Genomic DNA, 19,829 nt, shown 5'->3' with positions numbered 1-19,829 from the left:
ACCTTAATAGTACATGCAAATGCAAATTACTTTGCAGGAGTGTTGCTTACAAGATAACCATCAGGTGTTGCTTTAAGTATGTGACCCATTTATACAGCTGGGTAATTTTATGGTAGCCATTTATGTTAAGTGCTCAGTGGTGCACACATTTAGTAGGCTTTGAACGAGCAACCTGCAGGTCACTAGACAATGTACTTAACCTCCATGCTACTTGCTTTTCTATGTATTAAAAACAAGCCTAAGCAGAGTACTTTGTTCTGTGCCCTGAAAAATGGAGAACTTATCTGCACTTTGTTTTCATGGCAATTTCTGCCATCGTGTGGCCAACATTTGTACTGCACTACATTAATGATTAAACAGAGAAAGAACTATGCAATTGGTTGTCCAGCTTATTTTCGATTGTAAGGCTACGTTGCTTTTGTCAGTTAACACTGTATACTGAATGTATATAGCAATGATATCTCCGCAATCAAACTTCATTTTTCCATTAGTGAAAGCCATATAACAGCTGTGGGAAACTAGTTTATCCATGTCAAGTTATCTGTATATTTTAGGGAAGTTAATAGGCCCTTTCAGCAACTTCATGAACTAGAAAGTTAATACACGTGGTCCAATGAACAAATTAATTTAACAGAAAAACTTTGCATGTTGAGCTGTTTAATAATCCAGTTTTCAGAGGAAAAAAGTGGAAAAAACAAATGTAATCAATTGCTGTTTTTATGTAATAGTGCTGGAAATTGTATGGAAATCATATGCTGCTAATACAATGGCTCCACTATTTACTTTTAGCTACAAACTTGGGAAACAAGTATTAAAATATCACTCAATCAAAATTTGATTAAAATAAACATAACCCATATTAAATATGTTCAAAAGTTTATTTTTCTGAAAAATAACAGTAAATTGTAGTAATTGGTAATGTCAACACTAAGACCTACTGTAAGCAATTTACATGCCATAAAAGGTTCGATAACACAATAATGAATTGCTCTCTTCCATCTGTATGAGAACACAGCAATATTTCATGTTTCTGTGCCATTTCCAAAAGATTTTGAAAACTTTGCATGCATTATGCTTAGACAGATGGTTAAAACAGAACTTTACTGTTGTGAAAAACTGCAGTAAACAGTACTAACTATACTGTTCTGCCATAAAGGGAAGGAAAAAACATTTAAAAGTTCTAACAGGAATGCTGGTGCATGGAAAAAAACCAGAAAATCCCAACTACCGATGACCACTTGGAAACTGGGAGACATGTGACAATTGACATTTTCAATCAGTACATTTCTTTGATAATATAATCAGTTTTATATCCAACCTATCTGAAGAGCAGATTGCACACAGCTGATTTCTGATGAGGCAAGATGGTTTTACTGATTAAATAATTTTATGTTTTCATAAACAGTTCATTTTTTGTACAGAGAAGTTGATCCCATGTTACCAAGATACACTGTAGTAAAATCTATGAAAGAAAAGGCCAAATTTCTGATGCAAGTCAAAAAAAAAAAAAAAAAAAGAGAGGAAAAAAAGCTGAACAAAACTAGGTTCCCTTTAATCATCATCAAAGTTCTGTTGTAAAAGAAAATTTGCTGCCAAGTTCTCATTCTTCTCACAGGCAAAGTAAGCCTGTATGACGAGTCCTTCAGGGAATCCTAGTGCTTTTAGCTATAAGTAAACACAAAGCAGTGGTCAACTTGGTGCACCTGCTTCTTTTTACACTCACTTTCAACAAATATGCAATACTGTTTTCTTTTACACAGAGATAAAATGTCACTGATTAGCATTTTACTGGTAACCCCTGTGTTAACTAGCATGTATCATATGCAACACATGCTTTTAACGGTTATATTTTCTTATTATATATTTTTGTTTCTTTCCAAGAAAACCCAAACCCTCTTACGACAACTTTATAAGTTACCACATCATTAGTAATAAGATAAATGCTTTCGTTTCCGTGAGCTGGGCTATAAAAATACACATTGGGTAAAAAATAAGAATGATTTGTATCGCAACATTGCATAAATGGACAATTTAACAAAAAACAATGATCCCTTAACTGCTGGTCAACTCATGACTAATATATGTACCTACCCTTTCAATGGCTTCTTTTTCCTGTGGGGTAACCTGAATGTAGTTCATGTGGCCACCTCCAGCCTCTGCCATCCCTCCACCTCCACCCTGACCCCCCTCTATGGCTGGCTCATTCAACATCTGGATGAACTGCTCTTGGTGACTGCTGATTTGCTGAAGGGAAGATATTTTATAAGCTCTAAATCATTTAAGCTGGACATACTGAGATCTGCAGGCAAATGGATTAAAGGTCAAGTAAGGACAGAATTCACATGACAAGCCCATTTTAGAATAGCAAATTCAGGAAACCAGAGAAACTGATGGCAACTAAACAGTTCACAAAGGGAATTACACATCAGCACGGAGATTACCCAAAGAACTGACAACAGGGGCTCAAGCTGAATAGTTTTTTTTAGGTGAATGAAGGTCTCAGTTTAAACAGACATGTAACAGCTATTCAAAACAAAAATCTTTCATCTGTCTTCTACAGTTTCCTAAGTGCAGATGTGCTCTATATACCTGTAGTAGCTGGGGATTCTCCCTCCCAATTTGTTGGAGCAGGGCTGGGAGCAACGATGGGTTCTGCTGGATGATCTGCCTCATCTGCTGGAACTGAGGCTGGTTCCTGAGGAACTCCAGTGGGTTGGCTGAAACACAGAAAGAACCATGAAACACAAAGTACTATAAGATACCACAACACTTGCAACCAATGTGCCTTCCAACGAGGTGCCCTGACCTCATTAAACCAGATCACGTGACCTGCACCATCAGCTTGATGACCGTTAACTACTCCTTGCGTTCAAGAAATGTATGCTTTACTGAACTTGCTGAAGTCCCAAATAGTTACCACTGTGCAGATGATCCCCAAATCTCCTTTCCTTCAATCAGCTCCTAGTTTTCAGTACTGATCAGGAATGTCATAACACAGATAAACAACCGACACCTGAAATAATTTCTCAAAATCTGATATGCCCTACTTAGTATTATTTCCTCTCCACTTAACATTTCTCTACATAATATTACTTTGTTACTGTCACCTACTATACAAAACCTTAAGAGTCTGAATAAATCTTCCACATACAATCATTACATTTCTTCACTAACCCACATCTGCAAAATCTGCACTTTCCACCATGACTGTGCAAACTCAGCTATTTGTTCAGACACTTGTACCCTCCCGAATATTTCAAATCTTTTATATGACTGCTTTCTCAAAAATGCTTCTGCTCAGCTGCAACACTCATTGCTATACTTGCACTATTCCACTAGCTCTCCATTACTTTTGGGATGCAGTTTAAAAAAAACTCTCCCCACTGACCTCCATGTTAACATGTCTGACCTCTCACAGCAGACTCTCTGTGCCTCCTCTTCCCAGAAACACTAGAAAAGACTGCTCATTCTCTTTCAGCTCCCAAGCTATGGAACAAACTTCTGCGGAAGAGGTGCACTATTGTCTCCTGACCTTGCACTGCATAATGAACACCCATCTCTTCAACTCTCACCTTGGCAGTCTAGCATCTAAGTCATTCAATCTTTCCCTGGCTTTCAGGAAAAAGTCTAGTTTTTGTCATACACTCAGCCCTCATGTAACAAAGTCTTGTACAACAGAAAACCACAACTTATGAAAAAAAAAAACGTACGCATTTACACACTCTACTTCAACAATGAGCATTTTATCCACTGCCTACTGTATCTTTCACTCTGCAAAGTGCACACCATACTTACCCCGTTCCAAAACCAACTACTGCATAAACGTTCTACTAGCCAACCACAGCACTTAATATATATAACAACTGAAACAGCAGATTCAGTATTTAGTTAAAATTCATGTAGCAGATTCTTTTCAGCAGAGCAACTTGCAGCAATAAGATACTTATACTGATGAAGCCATTAACAGAGATGAGTAATTTACGTCGAGAAATCCGGTACCATGCTCAGGAATACTACAGCAGAGATCAGAAATTTGTTAGTAACTCAGTTCCTGTGACAGCATACTGTCTTCATGCTTTGCAGGACAAAAGACATATGCACTGACCTCATGATAATCAATTATCTGTCAACTAAATAGTCACAATGTCTCAGTTAAGGGATTGCACTTCCTATGCTTAGAGGATAGCCTTTGGCTATTAATAAGCACTTATTAGGAAATGGATATTGATAAAAAAAACAAATGAAAATGCAACATTAAAAGACAAGACAGAAATAATTTTGTTATTAATGGGTCCAGTTTGTCTAATCTTAACCTTATGTTAGCTACATCACATCATTCATTTGATAATGTCATCATTCAGATCCAACATCGAAGGTCACTGTGGGCAAGACATCAGCTAAATAAATGAAGACAAAAATCACTACTTTCTGACCTTTACGGTAGCATTGTCAATGTGCAAAGGGACAGCTGCTTTTTAGGATAATATTGCTCTCTGTCCTTTGTCTTCCTCTGTCCAGCTCTCTGCATCTTCATGTGTTTCTATCTCTGCACATCCCTGACTGTGTCTGTGAATCTGTTTCTCTGTTCATGTCTATGAATGTTTGCCAATACACATCCATTTGCACGTGTGCCCAATGTCATGTGTGCGCAAAAATAAACAAGTTGGATTCTGACTCACCCCCACTGGTGGTGACAGACTGTGCCGGAATGGTGCTGGAGGGTGATGACACAGAACCAGCGGGGCCACCAGGATTTCCTCCTAAAGGAGGCACCACAGGGCTACTTGCTGTGCTACCAGCCCCCTCTGCTGGAATACCCTGAGGTGGAAGACACTCTGCTGAAAATTTACATTGTCAAAGGCAGAGAGGCAATTTCATTCCGCTAAGACAGGGGGAGAAAGTCTAGCCCGATAAGGTTTTTTTTTTTTTTTAAGAATCAGGATCTTAACCTAGGTTCCACAAACCCTTTAGGGGTCTACGGACAGGCTTCATGGGGTATATTAAGTTGCTTTGAAAATTATGATTTCTAACTAATTATGTTATATAATAAACTATTATCCCATTAAAATCCATGACATAATACTGTGATAGAAATCAAGTTTCAGTGAAATCAATCTCTCTCACACACACACACACACACACACACACACAATTTTCAGAACCGCTTGCCCCATACGGGGTCACGGGGAACCGGAGCCTACCCGGTAACACAGGGCGTAAGGCCGGAGGGGGAGGGGACGCACCCAGGACGGGACGCCAGTCCGTCGCAAGGCACCCCAAGCAGGACTCGAACCCCAGACCCACCGGAGAGCAGGACTGTGGTACAACCCACTGCGCCACCGCACCCCCTTCAGTGAAATCAATTAAGTGCAATATTTTATCTGAATTTGACAGTTTTATTTTTAATGAGAGTCCATGACATACATTGGATTCTTAAACAGGTATGCAGTTTGTTAAAGGTTAAGAACCTCTGTTCTAAAAGAAAGCACTAAATGCACAACAGAATTAGAAATAGGTACATTTAAATAGCATGAAAACAAAAAAAAAAATTAGAACAAATCAAAAAATTAATATCAATGAAGTATTGCAAAATAACCTCTTTTCAGTTGTACTTTTCTGACAAAGCAGAACAGGGATCATAGGTAAACACGTAATGGTTTGATGGAAATGAGCTCACAGTCAGCAGGTACTCCACTGCTCTGTCAGGGTTGTTGAAGCTGGCTCTCAGTGCAGCCACCACCTGCTCCCGCTCGTATCCCATCAGCATGATCTCAGTCACCATGTTCTCGTAGGACTGACCTGTCACTAGAAAGCAAGGACACAATCTATGACAAGCCACACTTCTTAAACATATAAAATACATACACAAAAGCAAGTGAAATTAATACGAATCAGCTACTGCTTGCTGACTTTGTAACATTAAATTTTGAGCCAAGTACATGCATCAATGCTGTTAAGCTGATGGCAAAAGCCTAAGCCAGAAAATGTTGAAAATGGCAGCATCATAACCAAGACCGTGTACTGTCCTTCCTAACTACAGAAACAGTTTAGCTATAGAACCTGTGTTAAAAAAGCAAACAAGATAAAAACAAAAACTATGACATATTTGACAAAGGCAGTACTGAAATACATTTCTTTTTCAGTGACAGATAAGTTAGTGAACAACCAATGCTGAATATCGAGCACCACCAAGTGACTTTCTGTTAGCAATTTAAGAGAACTGCAACCAGCGTAATTGTGTCCTGAGAAACTTGACAAAGGCAAATGTTCAAATAGGTCCAATGCCACATACGACAAAGTTCCAACAGTAGATGATGTAATACTATTGTGGTATTACACTACAAAGGACCAAAGCAATACACTGGATGGATAAAACCATTAACCCTTATACACAGGTATAGACGAGATAGGGTACCTTTGTAAAGGTACGGTGCATGCATTCACTTTTTCAAATGGGCAATTACAGACAGTGTTTGCAGACCAACCTTATCAGAACTAATGTTTGTCATTTTCATTATCTGTATTTATGGCACACTGACTTCATTCAATTCACAACAAAGACGACGGTTAAATAGTGGTGAACATAATTACCAAGGGCAGATGTGGCCTCCTCAAAAATGTTCACATTTGTCAGGAGACCTGATGAGCTGCAAGGAAATTCAAAATGAAGTCCTTTGTACAACTGTCAAAAAATTATGGCAATACAAAGGTAAATACAACAACTTATCTTCCAGCTTTTTCATAATTTGCACCATGAATTCCTTGTAACTGGTCCAAACTTTTTAACTGTGTTGAGTCTCCACTGCATCGTAATTACATATTTAGTTTAAATCTACCAAGGCTGCATGTCTGACTGCTAGGAAGCACCAACATAAAGGATTTAACTATAACTCAAAGTCAACTTTATTGTCACTCTGCCTACATGTGAGTTACACATACAGGAGAAGAAAATTCCATTTCTCTTTGGACCGCCACACCACACAAAACATACAGTGCAAGGTGATATGACGACTCCTAAATGTGAATGAGCAAAAAAATTTTAAATTATGGCGAAAATGAAAAAAATTTTTTGTATTTTATTTCTAAGAACAAAAATATTAGTGTCACATTATATTGGGCCTACAGGGTAGTTAATAATAAAAGTCTGCAAAGGTTTAATATCAGTTTTCCAGCTCCATTCATTATCACTGGAAACTCAACTGACCCATACCACTACTTATCTGTACACTCATCTTGATCGAAGCTCTATAAAAATGACTACATTCACATTTTGTGTGACGGCTGAAATGTGTATTATAAAGCAGTTTCAAGTTATTACATTATGTAGCAGGTACCAGATACCGATATCCAAACTGGGTGACCTTATTAAAGGGTTCTGTATGAGAATGACAAATGAGCACAGCTTGTTTGGTATGTTCATCTTCCAAAAGGTAAGCTTATTATGGTTTCCCTCACTTATGAATTAATCAGTTTGAAACTTCCAGTGCATGAGGTACCTCACGGAAGAAGTTGGGGTTGTGGTTGTCTGGGGCTTCTCCTCAGTGGGCTTTTCCTCCTGGGTAGTGTTTTCAGTTGGACTTTCAGCTGTAGTTGAGGAGGCCGGTGTGGGGGTTGTTGTACTCTGTGTGGTGGGGATAGGGGTGGACGTTGTGGCAGAAGCTGAAGAAGGCTGGGCAGCTGAGGGGGCTGCTTTAGGCTGTGGAAAGGAGAGAGGAGCATAGGGCACTGAATGTAGATGAACAAACATAAGTATTGTGTGCATTTGCTTCTAAAATATTAAGGTTTCACATATTGAGAGATAATGGACATACTTTAATAACCAAGACACAATTTCATCTCAAAAAAAATCTTAGAACATGTGGGGGGGGGGGGGGGGGGGAATCAGCAGTGCTGAATCAACTGTGGGAACCTTTATACTGTTCTTCACTGATTATAGAATTTCCATTGGTTGATTTCTCTCACTCAATTTGACAATTTTTCACTGGATGTCACTTGATGTTACCCTGAACTTGCCCTAATTTGAAATTATACTTCTACCAGCATGGTACAGCTTCAGACACTTTCAGATGAGGCTGACCTAGTTGCAAGTACGTCAACCAAAACTCAGCTCTGAAATTTTTGTCATCGCAGACATAAAAGGAGAAACTATTCTAAGGTACAGGAAAGCTATCAATTTTGTTTAATTGGCCATAAAGACTTTACCTTTTCTACATGGTCTGTGTACCATTATTAAACATTTCCCATTTTTGTGCATCAAATTAAAAACTGCCAGACACACTAAGGACACTGCAGAATTTGAGGTTGGAAAGAATCATTTTTACCTTAGCAACCATGACAACCACAAAGTTCTTCTCATCAATCTTGTACTCCTTGAGTGCTGTGTCATCATTGAGAATTTTACCTAAAGGAAGTAATTTTTAAAAAATTACACTTAACACTTATGAATTTAAATTATTAATCTTCTACTAAAAAAGAAAAAAAAAATACCCCAGCCAATGGCAGCATTGCCAAAAATCTTTTAATAAAATGAAGGCACTTTGCTTAGGCAGGATATCCCTCTTAAGAAAGCGGCTAGCAGAAAGAACACTGTTAAAGCAGACACCGCTACTTAAAAACAAAAAAATTCCCTGGTAGGAACTAAATGACTGATCTTTTCTAACAATTTATGCAGCTTTAAAAAACATTTTGCAAGATGTTATGAAAAATCATTTGCACCTTTCAGCTTTTTTTAACTATAAATTTGTTCAGATCTTTTTGGCTTTTCTAACAGCACAACAATCCTTCACTTAATGTGGTTGATTCATTCTGCGAAATCACCCGATTGGGTGAGGTCTTATAATATAGGGATCATTTTTTCTTAATTCAATTTCTTAATTCTTGATTCTCAAATCAAAAATGTCAATTAAAATTAGAAACCGGCATAAAATGCATTTTTAAATATGCAAATAACACCAACATATTTGTAAGAAAAACTATGATTGCTAGCTTTTCCGTTAATGTTACGCTTTTATTCATTCATTTATTATCAATAAACTCTTGTCCAATGCAAAGTGACAGTGATCCAGAGCATACCTCACAAACACAGGGTGAGAGATAAGGTACATGATATAACAGACAGAGACTTTTTATAATTTAGTTCACGGATGTTTATATCAAAAAGAAACAGAAGTTCCCAAAAAACACTATGTCACCATCTAGCAAACACTATGCTGCTTGAGGGGTTGTGATACATTCCAAACAAATCTTTTATACAATTTGATCTTCGCTTGATTGAGAGATTTAAAGCTTTATTTATGCTAGCGAAAAGGCCATCTCCTGTCTTGCTGCCAGAAATAAGCTGGTGGAAATGAGGATATAACATGCAAAAATGACGCTGTTTTGAGTTTATAAACCTGATATATGGAGAAGAAAGGTTTATGGCAGGCCATAACCTGGCAACACTTGCCCTATAAGACAGCTGACAGCTGCACCTGAGAGCAGCCTGATAATTGGACAACAGTCCCAAGTGCAGCCAATTATCCAAAATAGCATAAAAGGCTGACTGGAAGGTAGAGAAAAAGAGCTTTTAGGTAGATTGTTGGGCGGCACGGTGGCACAGCGATTAGCACTGCTGTCTCAGAGCGTCTAGGTGGTGCGAGAGAACGTGGGTTCGATCCCTGCTCAGTGGGTGTGGAGTTTGCATGTTCTCCCCGTGTCTGCGTGGGTTTCCTCCGGGTGCTCCAGTTTCCTCCCACAGTCCAAAGACATGCTGTTCAGGTTCCCAAATAGTGTGTGTCACAGAGTGAGTGTGTTTCACTGATGCATGGATGAGTAACCCCTTGTAAATAGTGTATCTAGCAGTGTAGTCACCTTGGTGAATAAGGTGTGGGCTAGTAACGCAACACAGTATCCGTTGTAAATCGCTTTGGACAAAAGCATCTGCTAAGTGAATAAATGTAGATGGTTTTGCTGGTGTAACAGATTTGAATTGTTTCTCTCTGTGTTGTGATTTGTTAGATTTCAGTTTAAATGTGGGGAAATGCAGAAAATCCTACCATAACATTACTGTTTTTGAGTCATTTCCTTGGTGTGGAAAATAATGAAATGGTCAATCATGCCACCTTCAGCAGCAGTGACTGCAATTAAAAGCTTCCTGAAGTTGTTCACCTGAATCTCTCTGAAATGTAGAAAAATTTTAGCTCACTCCTCACTTCACAAGAGAAATGCAAGATTCCTTTAATGACACCAAGGTCCTGTAGCAGCAAAACATCCCCAGACTATCTCACACTACCACCCTTTCACTGTTGGTAGAAAGACTTTATTCTGAAATGTATTTGTTTTCTCCAAATGTAATGGGGCCCAAGTCATCCAAAGTAATACTTTGATTAAATCAGACAAGACATTCTTGCAAATGTCGATAGAAAGAAACAGCTTTTTTTTGCTAAACTATCTAAAGTTTCCATGTTCTTTTCTCTGAACAGTGGTTACCACCTAGTCACCTTCCTATTTTTAAGTGCTTTATTGTGGAATCATGAATACGGAATTGAGCTTTAACAACAGAAGCTTGTGAATCTCCAGATATTGTTCTGGGATTCTTGCTGAGCTCATTAATGATTTTATTACTTTGCTTCTGGAGAGATTCTAGCCATTCCTAGGTAGTTTCACTACCATTCCAAACTTTCTCCAACTGATGAACAAGGTTCTAACTGTGGTTTAAGTTTCAGAGCCTTAGAAATGGTTGTGTAATCCTTTCCAGAGTAATATGATTCAGCAATTTTTTTTTCTCTCCAGAGGTCTACAAAAATTCCCTTTGAGTGTGGCACGATGTGGCTCTCTGAAAGTGTTTTGTCAATCTGACTTTTCCTGGTAAGGTTTAAGTAGTAGAACATTATATTAGACAATTAGACAATACTGGCTCAAATCAGGCCTAACTGCATTCTAAAAGCTGATTAATCAACCTCCTAATTAGGATGGCTTATTTCTGGGGCTATCACTACAACTGACAAAATGACCCAACCATATTTAACACCAATAAACTGCACTAGTGTGTGACTAGTATAAATATATGATATAAATCCATTGAAAGCCATAACATGTAATAAATGTGAACAAGCTGTGCTGCGGGGGCACAGATGCTGTGGGTTTTCTGCTTGTAGTTCATGATTAGACATGGGATTGATCCCCACTCAGTGCGGCATTTACGTGGGTTTCCTCCCACAGTCCAACAACATGTATTTCAGGTGAACCGAAAACTAGTGTCCTTTGTCTGTGTGTTAAATTGTTCTGGTGAATAAGTGGATGGATTACTGCTGGAGTTCAGTATAATGCAACATTGTAAGTCACTCTGGAAAAAGCTGTCAGCTAAATACTACATGACACAATGATGCTTTGTAGTTAAAAAAAAAAAAAAAATAATAAAAATGACATACCTGCATATATCAATTTTTGCCCAGCTACTGGAAAACCATCCTTTCCTTTCTCGTTTTCAATTTTTTCTTTTAGCGCCTTTACCTGTTTACAAAAACATTGAATGAAATAATTATATTGAACATTGTAATATGTAACATTTTAAACAGTATTAAATGCAACAATGTAATGTATAACACCTTAAAGCTAAGCCACAACAAACTGAGGAACTAAATCTAAAAGTGACAAATTTCTGGCTGGTTTTGTAAGTTCCTTGTATTAACACTGTACCCCATCGGTGGCAAGAGAAAGCTAACCTTCAGCAGCTAAAAGGTTTAACAGACTGACTCCTTTTCTATAAATTCCACTACTTTTAAAAGCATTTCATAAAGAATTGTAATTCCATTACAGCATTGTAAGAAATTAAGCCATCAAAAAAAACTTGTAATGCCAGCCTTTATTCAGTGTACACGCACCTGTTTTCCAATAGTACAGCTCAACAGCAGCAAACTACATGCAACATACTCACCATGCTTACAATTATAAAGAAGATTGTGTTATTCTTCCAAGAACATTTAGGGATTTTCTGTGCATTTTTAAAAGTAGTTCAGACAGTTGTAGATTCTGTTTTGAAATGAGCACGTGTTTCACTCAAGTAAACAAGATGTAGAATGTCGGCATTTCACAGATTGAAATATATGCATTTTTCAAGATCACAAATAAAATACTGATAAACCATTAATATTATCTGACTATAAGAACTCCCCAAAATATCTAACGCACACATCCATATGTGATATCCATATTCACTCTTATTCACTATATTTTTGTACTACTATTTTCTATATCAAACAAGATAACACAGGGAAAACTGTGACGGCAGTCAGTGTTGGCTGGTAAAAGCCCTTCAATCAGACAAAAAACTATAACACAAAAGAAAGTCAGAGCATCATATATTATGGCATCTGAAAAACACAGGTTTAACAAGGCCATAATTACTGAAAACCTGCACTGCATAAAGCAAGCCAACTCCCATGGGCTACATTCACAAAAAAAAAAAAAAAAAAATTTCCTTCATAAAAGTAGACATGCAATAGCCACTTGATACACTGAAAACTTTATTAAATGGAGATTAGTGGGTTCTAACAGGACAAGACTCTAAAACACATTTTTTTATTAACAGTTAAATATGTATGAACTCGCTGCCAACTCCACACTCGCATTCAAAAAACGTTTGTTCTCTAGAAAACCTTTTAAATTATATACACCCAACCTACCAAGGCAATAATAAACAAAAGTATTACACATACTGCAAAACAATGGAAAAACTCAATGGCCTTACTTAGCTTATAAGAAAAACTAGTAATGTTAAAAATATATAGTATATGTCTCTGCTCAACAAAGAACTTTGTAAATATCCTACAGATTGAGACTGTCCTTTTGCCATACTTCACATTCACAGCACTGTTTATGCATACACTGTCAATGGACTGAATTGATTGTTTTGTTATCTCATAAAATTGCACTGGAAATCTATAACCATTTATCTGACTCTTCTATAAAGATCTGGTGTGGATGATACTGAAAACAGAGGGAACCTCTGTCTAAGCCTGAATTGCTCCAAGCTAAATCAGGGACGCAGAAAGAGTAACAGCTGAACAGGAAAGGAAGAGCCCCGTTGAGCATGACTGCAAGCAGTTCTCTAACCCTGCATTCCACAAGGACACTCTGCTGGCAGCACGTGCCCCAATTATTCTGGGGCACAAGATCATGCAGTCAATCAAGGGTGCTTTATAAACTCTACTGCTACAGACCAAGTCCAGATCTTCAGAACAGAAAGCCACTTATATTTCATTCCTATCAGAAGCACACTAGCTCCATGTGCAACTAATGCTCAGAATTACAAATTTGTGAATATCCATTTTGAAGTCAGTATTTTCTTCAATTTTCTATTTTACATGACAGACTTTTCTCATCCTAACCTATAAATACAAGAGAAGCCTGCATTATTAAGCATTTATTGTTTGTATAGATAGAATATAAAGCTGAAAGTGGCCATAAGTCTGAGAACTTGATAATGCTTAAGGGATAAATCAGCAACAATGAGGAGTGAATAGGAGGTAGTGATTAAGCATTTCTGTTCTCAGTAATTTTAGATTAAATTTAAATGTTTCAAGTGAATAAAATAATTAGTTTTTGCATTATCTGAGATTTCTACACAGCCTAACCCACAGGTAATTTGTAGGAATCGTGTAAATTAAACTTTTATTGTGACCGGCTACCCCATCCAGGGAGTATCCTGCCTAGCCTAGTGCCACATGCTTCTAGGATAGGCTCCAAACCTCCAAAATCCTACCATGTGATGAGAAATTATCTATACTGAGTGACGATTGGAACATAACAGTAAAAGTGACTTTGTATTTACAAAGATGAGTTAGAGACTGACTTTCAGTTCCAATTGTATTCATTGGTTCAGGAACCAGTTTGATAATGTGGGAAATTCCAACAAACATTGCATCTTGTTAGCATACTGTTTTTACTCAAAGAAACTTACATGCATTTAGGATACTTCAGCAGAAGTGAACAAATCTGAATGTAGATAACATACCAAGAAAAGCATACTGGTTAAAAAAAATAGAACTCAAATCAAAGTCCAAAGATTTCATTATATTTGTATTTGGACAAGAACTTGTAATTTTGATGCAGTACTCATGCAAACAAGGATGAACAAAAACTTTTTGTACTGGCACTGTAACTGTCAATGTAGAGGCGTGGGTTTAATACTAATAAATAAATTAGGGGAACAAAATTAACTTATTTTTTAGAAATGGAACAAATACATTAAGTATTAGCACAAAAACGAAGAATTCAAAACAAAATTATCCTTAGTTTCAAAATCAAGAAGGCGGCATATGTTAGCCTAACTGCAGAAAACAGAAAACACCATATCAACAGTGCAAATATTGACTTTTAAAGTACAGGACCCAGCACTAACAGGATTGAATTCTGGTGTACAATTTTGAATAGTACAATATTGAGCAATGTTTTAAAGTTCAAGTAAATTTAGTTTACCTTAATCATATCTAAAACCCAACAGTGTAACTTGTTTCCTCAAAACAGTAGTTATTTCAGTAATACAAATTCACTGTGACTCAGCTTCACCATGCCTACATGGAAATAAAATGCATCAGCAGGAAAACCCCTGTACTACCCAAAATTCAACAAAATCCCCCATTAATTTTGGACCCCATGATAAACAATTTAAAATGTGACAACACATCAGACAAATTCATTTTACACTAGCATTAGGGATAATTTTGTGCATACCACAAGTCACCAGCAAACAGTTAAGCATATCTGAAACACTATTCAGTAAGTGTTTTAATCATTCATAAAACCATGTATGATACAGATTTTTGGGCTGCTGATACTGTCTCCAAAAGGAACATCATGAAATCAGAAATGTGGCAGCTGGGAGCGTAGTGGTTAGAGCTGCAGCCTTTGGACGCAAAGGTTCAAATCCCACCTCCAGCTGTAGGATGCTTAAGCAAGGTACCTACCCTAAATTACTCCAGTAAAAATTACCCAACTGTGTAAATGGGTAAACCTCAACACAGTAAACTGCTTTAGAGAAAAGCATCCACTAAATGAATAAATGTAAATCAGGCCTTGCTATGAAATGGAAAACTGAAAAACCACCACTCTTTGAAGAGGTTAACACACTAGTAAAATTCAAAATGCATGGGAATACAATGTAGGAATGCACCATGGGTCATACACAAATACATTGTGGAAGGGAAAATACATGATTTTCCTTAAAATAGCAAGAGAGACCTCAAGCACAAGCTCACAAATATTTACTTATTTAGCTGATGCTTTTTTTCAGAGACTTACAGGTTTACCTTACTTAGTATTTACCCATTTGTACAACGGGGTAATTTTACAGGAGCAATTTAGGGTTGTACCTTGATCAAGGGTACTACAGCTGGAGGTGGGATTCGAACCTGTAACCTCTAGATCCAGAGGCAGCCGCTCTAACCACTACGCCGCCAGCTGCCCGTATAAGAGCTGTACCTTTCCGTAACACCAAAAATTTATGAAACCTCACAAACGAGTCTTTCAAAACACTTCAGCTTAGTTATAAGGAATGTATTTTGTAAAACCGTCGGTGAGAAAAGCGAGATATGATTATCATCGCAACCTGTGTGTGCGCTAGCCTAGTAGAGCAGACAAAATAGCGATTGGTCTTTTTTAAAAGGAAACTGACTTCACCGACAAATAACGTCAACTCCTCGCTCTGGTACTACGAGCTCTAAATAAAATTGCAGGTCTTAAAAAGATCATTTACACCACAAACCAGTCCTTTAAAATGGGAGAAATGAAAGCATTACACAATCGGATGCTTTTAGCTGGGATTCCAATTTTCGGGATGCGGATGGTGAAAAGTTGCCAAGTTTTAGTGAAGCAACTAGCGTAGCTAATGGCTAATGCTAACAAGCTGTTAGCTAACGGTTGGGCTCAATTCAAAAATTCTCTCAAGTCAGAACTGTCTAAATGTATCTTACTATTCCCTTCGTATGGTGGCTAAAAAAAACGCAGGACCCAGGAGCAAATTTCGGAAAAAGCAGCCTGCTGTAGTGTATAATCTATCTTAAAAGCATGTCAGTTTGTGCGGCCTCGGTCGTGTTTAGCACGGTGTAGTTAGCTACGCAGCTAGCAAACTTGGTAAACTAATCTATCTTGTTGTTGTTGTAGGAATGTTCAAAACTGTTCAAATTATAAGTTACATGACATTAAACTCTGAACATGCCGAATGACAAAACTTTAAAGGCTGTGTCATCAGTGAACTGTCAAGAGTACAATTGTTCACTGTTAGATAGTTAGCTAGCTAGCCAGCTGTGTCAACGTTGCTAATGCTAATATTTAGTGAGCCAAGATAGCCATATTTTAAAGGCGCGTTCATCGATTACGCTTACAAGCAGCTTGTTTCTTTGAAATCAAAACAGCAAGGCGGCGATCTAGGAACGTAATCTTGCTAAGACTGTGTGAAAGTACAAATGCGGTGCTGAGAACTTAAGTTGTATCAGTGTATTCCGGGCGTCCCGACCGTCACCGTGTACCATCTTGAAAGCCGCGCACGTTTCTATGCGCGCTTACCGTCTCCTCTCCGTCAATGTCGATTTTAAACGTCTGTTGCTGGAGGGTCTTCAAAGTGATCTGCATCTTGGTCGCAAGCCTATTTTATAAAACGTAACGACTTTATTTATCCACACTTCACGTCTTTAAATAAAGAGACACGCTCCCGACTAGTTTCCCAACTGTTTTCGCTCGCTCATCACAGACTGTCCGCCGCCATTACTGTCTTTCTGAGCTCCTAAACAAACCCGTGCTCTTTCCAGTGACTAAGCATGCGCAGACAACGCCAGCTTTCTGCGCATGCGCAGACACTCCTGCGCTGCAACGAACAGCAGCCGCATACACGTCTGAGAATTACTGTATTGTCAGTCTGCCCAAAGACTAGCCCAGCGCTCTTTAGAACTGTATTTATTAATATGATTTCGCTGGGTGTTTTGTAAAAACACTTATGCAACGTGGAGAATTTCTTACCAACCCTAAGAATAAAAAAGAACAGATATTCTGTCTCATTTAAAGTAAACCCATCATCCTCAGTGGGATACCTTTAATTTTCTTAGTCTTGTTCATTGGTTCCTTCAGCTGTGTATTTATCACAGTACAGTTTGGTATAAAAACATGTTTTACCTCTTTCTCCTTCTTTAGACACAGGTAATTACCCCATTCTGTGTCTGGGTCCTCCTGAAGCATGACGCCCACATCTGTATAAGACGAGTGAAAACGGATATACACTTACAGCCATGCGTGTGCTGTGACTCACCCACTTCTTTTGGCTGTGTAGGCACCGGGCTCCATCAAGCCATGTAACAGTGTGAAGCAAAGTGCTCATTCCACCCACAACCTAGTGCCTGATCACAGGTGTCACTATTTGAGAACCCCAGCCGTCTCATCCGCCTAAGGGAAAAACCCACAAGGTCCTGTTCCACAGGCCTCCTCATGACAGACGGTTAGTGTGAAATGTCTCAAACAAGGTTCCACACCAATGGAAGCAAAGCAGTCCACCTGAGTAACACCAGGGAAACCCATTTTCTTCTTAATATTTTTTTTAATTCATTGATCCGGAGTAACCAGGACAGATTCTGTTAAAACGAAAATGGCTCTTGTACAGTCATACAATGAGACATGGGGTTTCCTCTTGCTTGTTAGTTTCACCTCTTAGAGTCTCAGTAATCACTCCCCATTTGGGCTGTAAAACAATGTCAGCTTGTCCCATGAATTAAATTTACTTTCCATTGTTTTTGTTGATTACTTTTTTCAATACTGTTCTTTTTTGGCATTAACTGCTGAATTAATACACATACACATACACACACACACACACATTTTCAGAACCGCTTGTCCCACACGGGGTAGCGGGGAACCAGAGCCAACCCGGCAACACAGGGCGTAAGGCCAGAGGGGGAAGGGACACACCCAGGACGGGACGCCAGTCCGCCGCAAGGCACCCTAAGCAGGACTCGAACCCCAGACCCACCAGAGAGGAGAACCTGGTCCAACCCACTGCGCCACCGTGCCCCCCTGCTAAATTAATACATAAACATCAAATGTAATATGTATACATGTTTTGTTTGTGTCTGTCAAGTGTATGGTATGTAATGGCTTTGAAAGAGCTGACTGAGCAGAGCTGGACAGCCATACAGTATCGCAGAGTAATCAATCAAAGGAAATGGCCGTATGGTAAGTTATAGCTACATAATGTCATATACTGTGTAATAATATGTAGCACCTTGAATCCACCTACTGCTGTAATACCTTTCAGAAAGATGCTTACCCTGAATTGCGCCAGTGAAAATTACACAGCTGTATAAATCGGTAAATCATTCTAAGTAGTTTAACATTGTAAGCCGCTTTGGAGAACACACACACATCATCTGAACCACTTGTCCCATATGGGGTGACAGGGAGCCAGAGCCTAACCTGGCAACACAGGACATAAGGCTAGAGGGGAGGGGATGCACCCAGGACAGGATGCCAGTCTGTCACAAGGCACCCCAAGTGGGACTTGAACCCCAGACCCACCAGACAGCAGGATCTGGCTGAAACCACTGCGTTACCGCGTCCCCCTGCTTTGGAGAACAGTGTCAGCTAAATTAATAAATGTAAATGCTACGGAGACAAACTTCAAGTAATTGTATCAATTTTAATGGGATTTAATGATATTTTAACGTAAATGTGTCCATTTGGGACTCACACACATTGTTTGAGACCGCTTCATCCCAAGCAAGGTTGCGGTGAACCGGAGCCTAACCCGGCAACAGAGGATGCAAGGCTGGAGGGGGAGGGGACACACCCAGGATGGGACACCAGTCCATTACAAGTCACCCCAAGCAGGACTCGAACCCCAGACCCACCAGAGAGCAGGACCTGGCCAAACCCGCTACATATTTGGGACTCAAGAAGGCACAAAAAGTATCATCAAAACAGTAATTACACCCTTGATTTATGAGAATAAAACTTGCCAAGGGGGGGCGCGGCGGCACAGTGGCGCAGCAACTTGGCCAGGTCCCGCTCTCTGGCAGGTCTGGGGTTCGAGTCTTGCTTGGGGTGCCTTGCGATGGACTGGCGTCCCATCCTGGGTGTGACCCCGGCCCACTGCCTTGTGCTGCGGGGTTAGGTCGTGACGCCACTTGGGACAAGCAACTTCAGACAGCGTGTGTGAATGACCATGTTAAGATGAGGTAAGACTGCATACAGTATTTTCAGTATGTCTTACAGTGAATTTTCCAAAGCTATATTTTAATGTTCAAAATTGTTCCTTTGTTCTAATGATTAGCCGGATAACATGATGAAGGCCAAATGTTCTATAATGACTGTGGAGTTAACATCCATCCATCCATCTTCCTCCGCTATCTGGGGCCGGGTCGCGGGGGCAGCAGTCCGAGCAGAGTCCTCCAGACTTCCCTCTCCCCGCACACCTCCTCCAGTTCCTCTGGGGAAACCCCAAGGCGTTCCCAGGCCAGCCGGGAGACATAGTCTCTCCAGCGTGTCCTGGGTTTGCCCCGAGGCCTCCTCCCAGTGGGACAAGCCCGGAACACCTCCCCAGGAAGGCGTCCAGGAGGCATCCGGAACAGATGCCCGAGCCACCTCAACTGGCTCCTCTCAATGCGGAGGAGCAGTGGCTCTACTCCGAGCTCCTCCCGGGTGACTGAGCTCCTCACCCTATCCCTAAGGGTGCGCCCAGCCACTCTGCGGAGGAAACTCATTTCTGCCGCTTGTATCCGCGATCTCGTTCTTTCGGTCATGATCCAGAGTTCATGACCATAGGTGAGGGTAGGAATGTAGATCCACCGGTAAATTGAGAGCTTCGCCTT

At 39.5% G+C, this 19,829-nt stretch overlaps 1 protein-coding gene across 1 annotated transcript; it reads right to left on the bottom strand.

Annotated features, from left to right (window-relative positions):
- Nucleotides 1-973: 973 nt before the first annotated feature.
- Nucleotides 974-16,779, bottom strand: rad23b (RAD23 homolog B, nucleotide excision repair protein). The gene is made up of 10 exons (XM_018755204.2): nucleotides 16,543-16,779; nucleotides 11,409-11,490; nucleotides 8,322-8,401; nucleotides 7,497-7,696; nucleotides 6,592-6,647; nucleotides 5,678-5,805; nucleotides 4,680-4,818; nucleotides 2,590-2,717; nucleotides 2,092-2,244; nucleotides 974-1,665 (listed from the first exon to the last, which is right to left on the bottom strand). The coding sequence occupies exons 1-10, from the start codon at nucleotides 16,606-16,608 to the stop codon at nucleotides 1,552-1,554; spliced, it is 1,146 nt and encodes a 381-aa protein (XP_018610720.1). The 5' UTR covers nucleotides 16,609-16,779; the 3' UTR covers nucleotides 974-1,551.
- Between the last annotated feature and the right edge of the window lie 3,050 nt (nucleotides 16,780-19,829).

Source organism: Scleropages formosus, chromosome 6 (assembly GCF_900964775.1).
Source record: "Scleropages formosus chromosome 6, fSclFor1.1, whole genome shotgun sequence".
Classification (NCBI taxonomy): Eukaryota; Metazoa; Chordata; class Actinopteri; order Osteoglossiformes; family Osteoglossidae; genus Scleropages; species Scleropages formosus.
The sequence above is the reverse complement of the archived record's forward strand: the minus strand, read 5'-3'. Positions and strand labels throughout refer to the sequence as shown.

Bases quoted from the DNA above. Each gene is read 5' to 3' on its own strand.
- rad23b (XM_018755204.2), bottom strand. From the start codon at position 16,608: ATGCAGATCACTTTGAAGACCCTCCAGCAACAGACGTTTAAAATCGAC. The intron at 5,806-6,591 runs GTAATTATGTTC...CTTGCTTTCTAG, and splicing joins GGAGGCCACATCTGCCCTTG to TGACAGGTCAGTCCTACGAG. The intron at 2,718-4,679 runs GTGAGTCAGAAT...TCTGTGTTTCAG, and splicing joins GTCTGTCACCACCAGTGGGG to CCAACCCACTGGAGTTCCTC.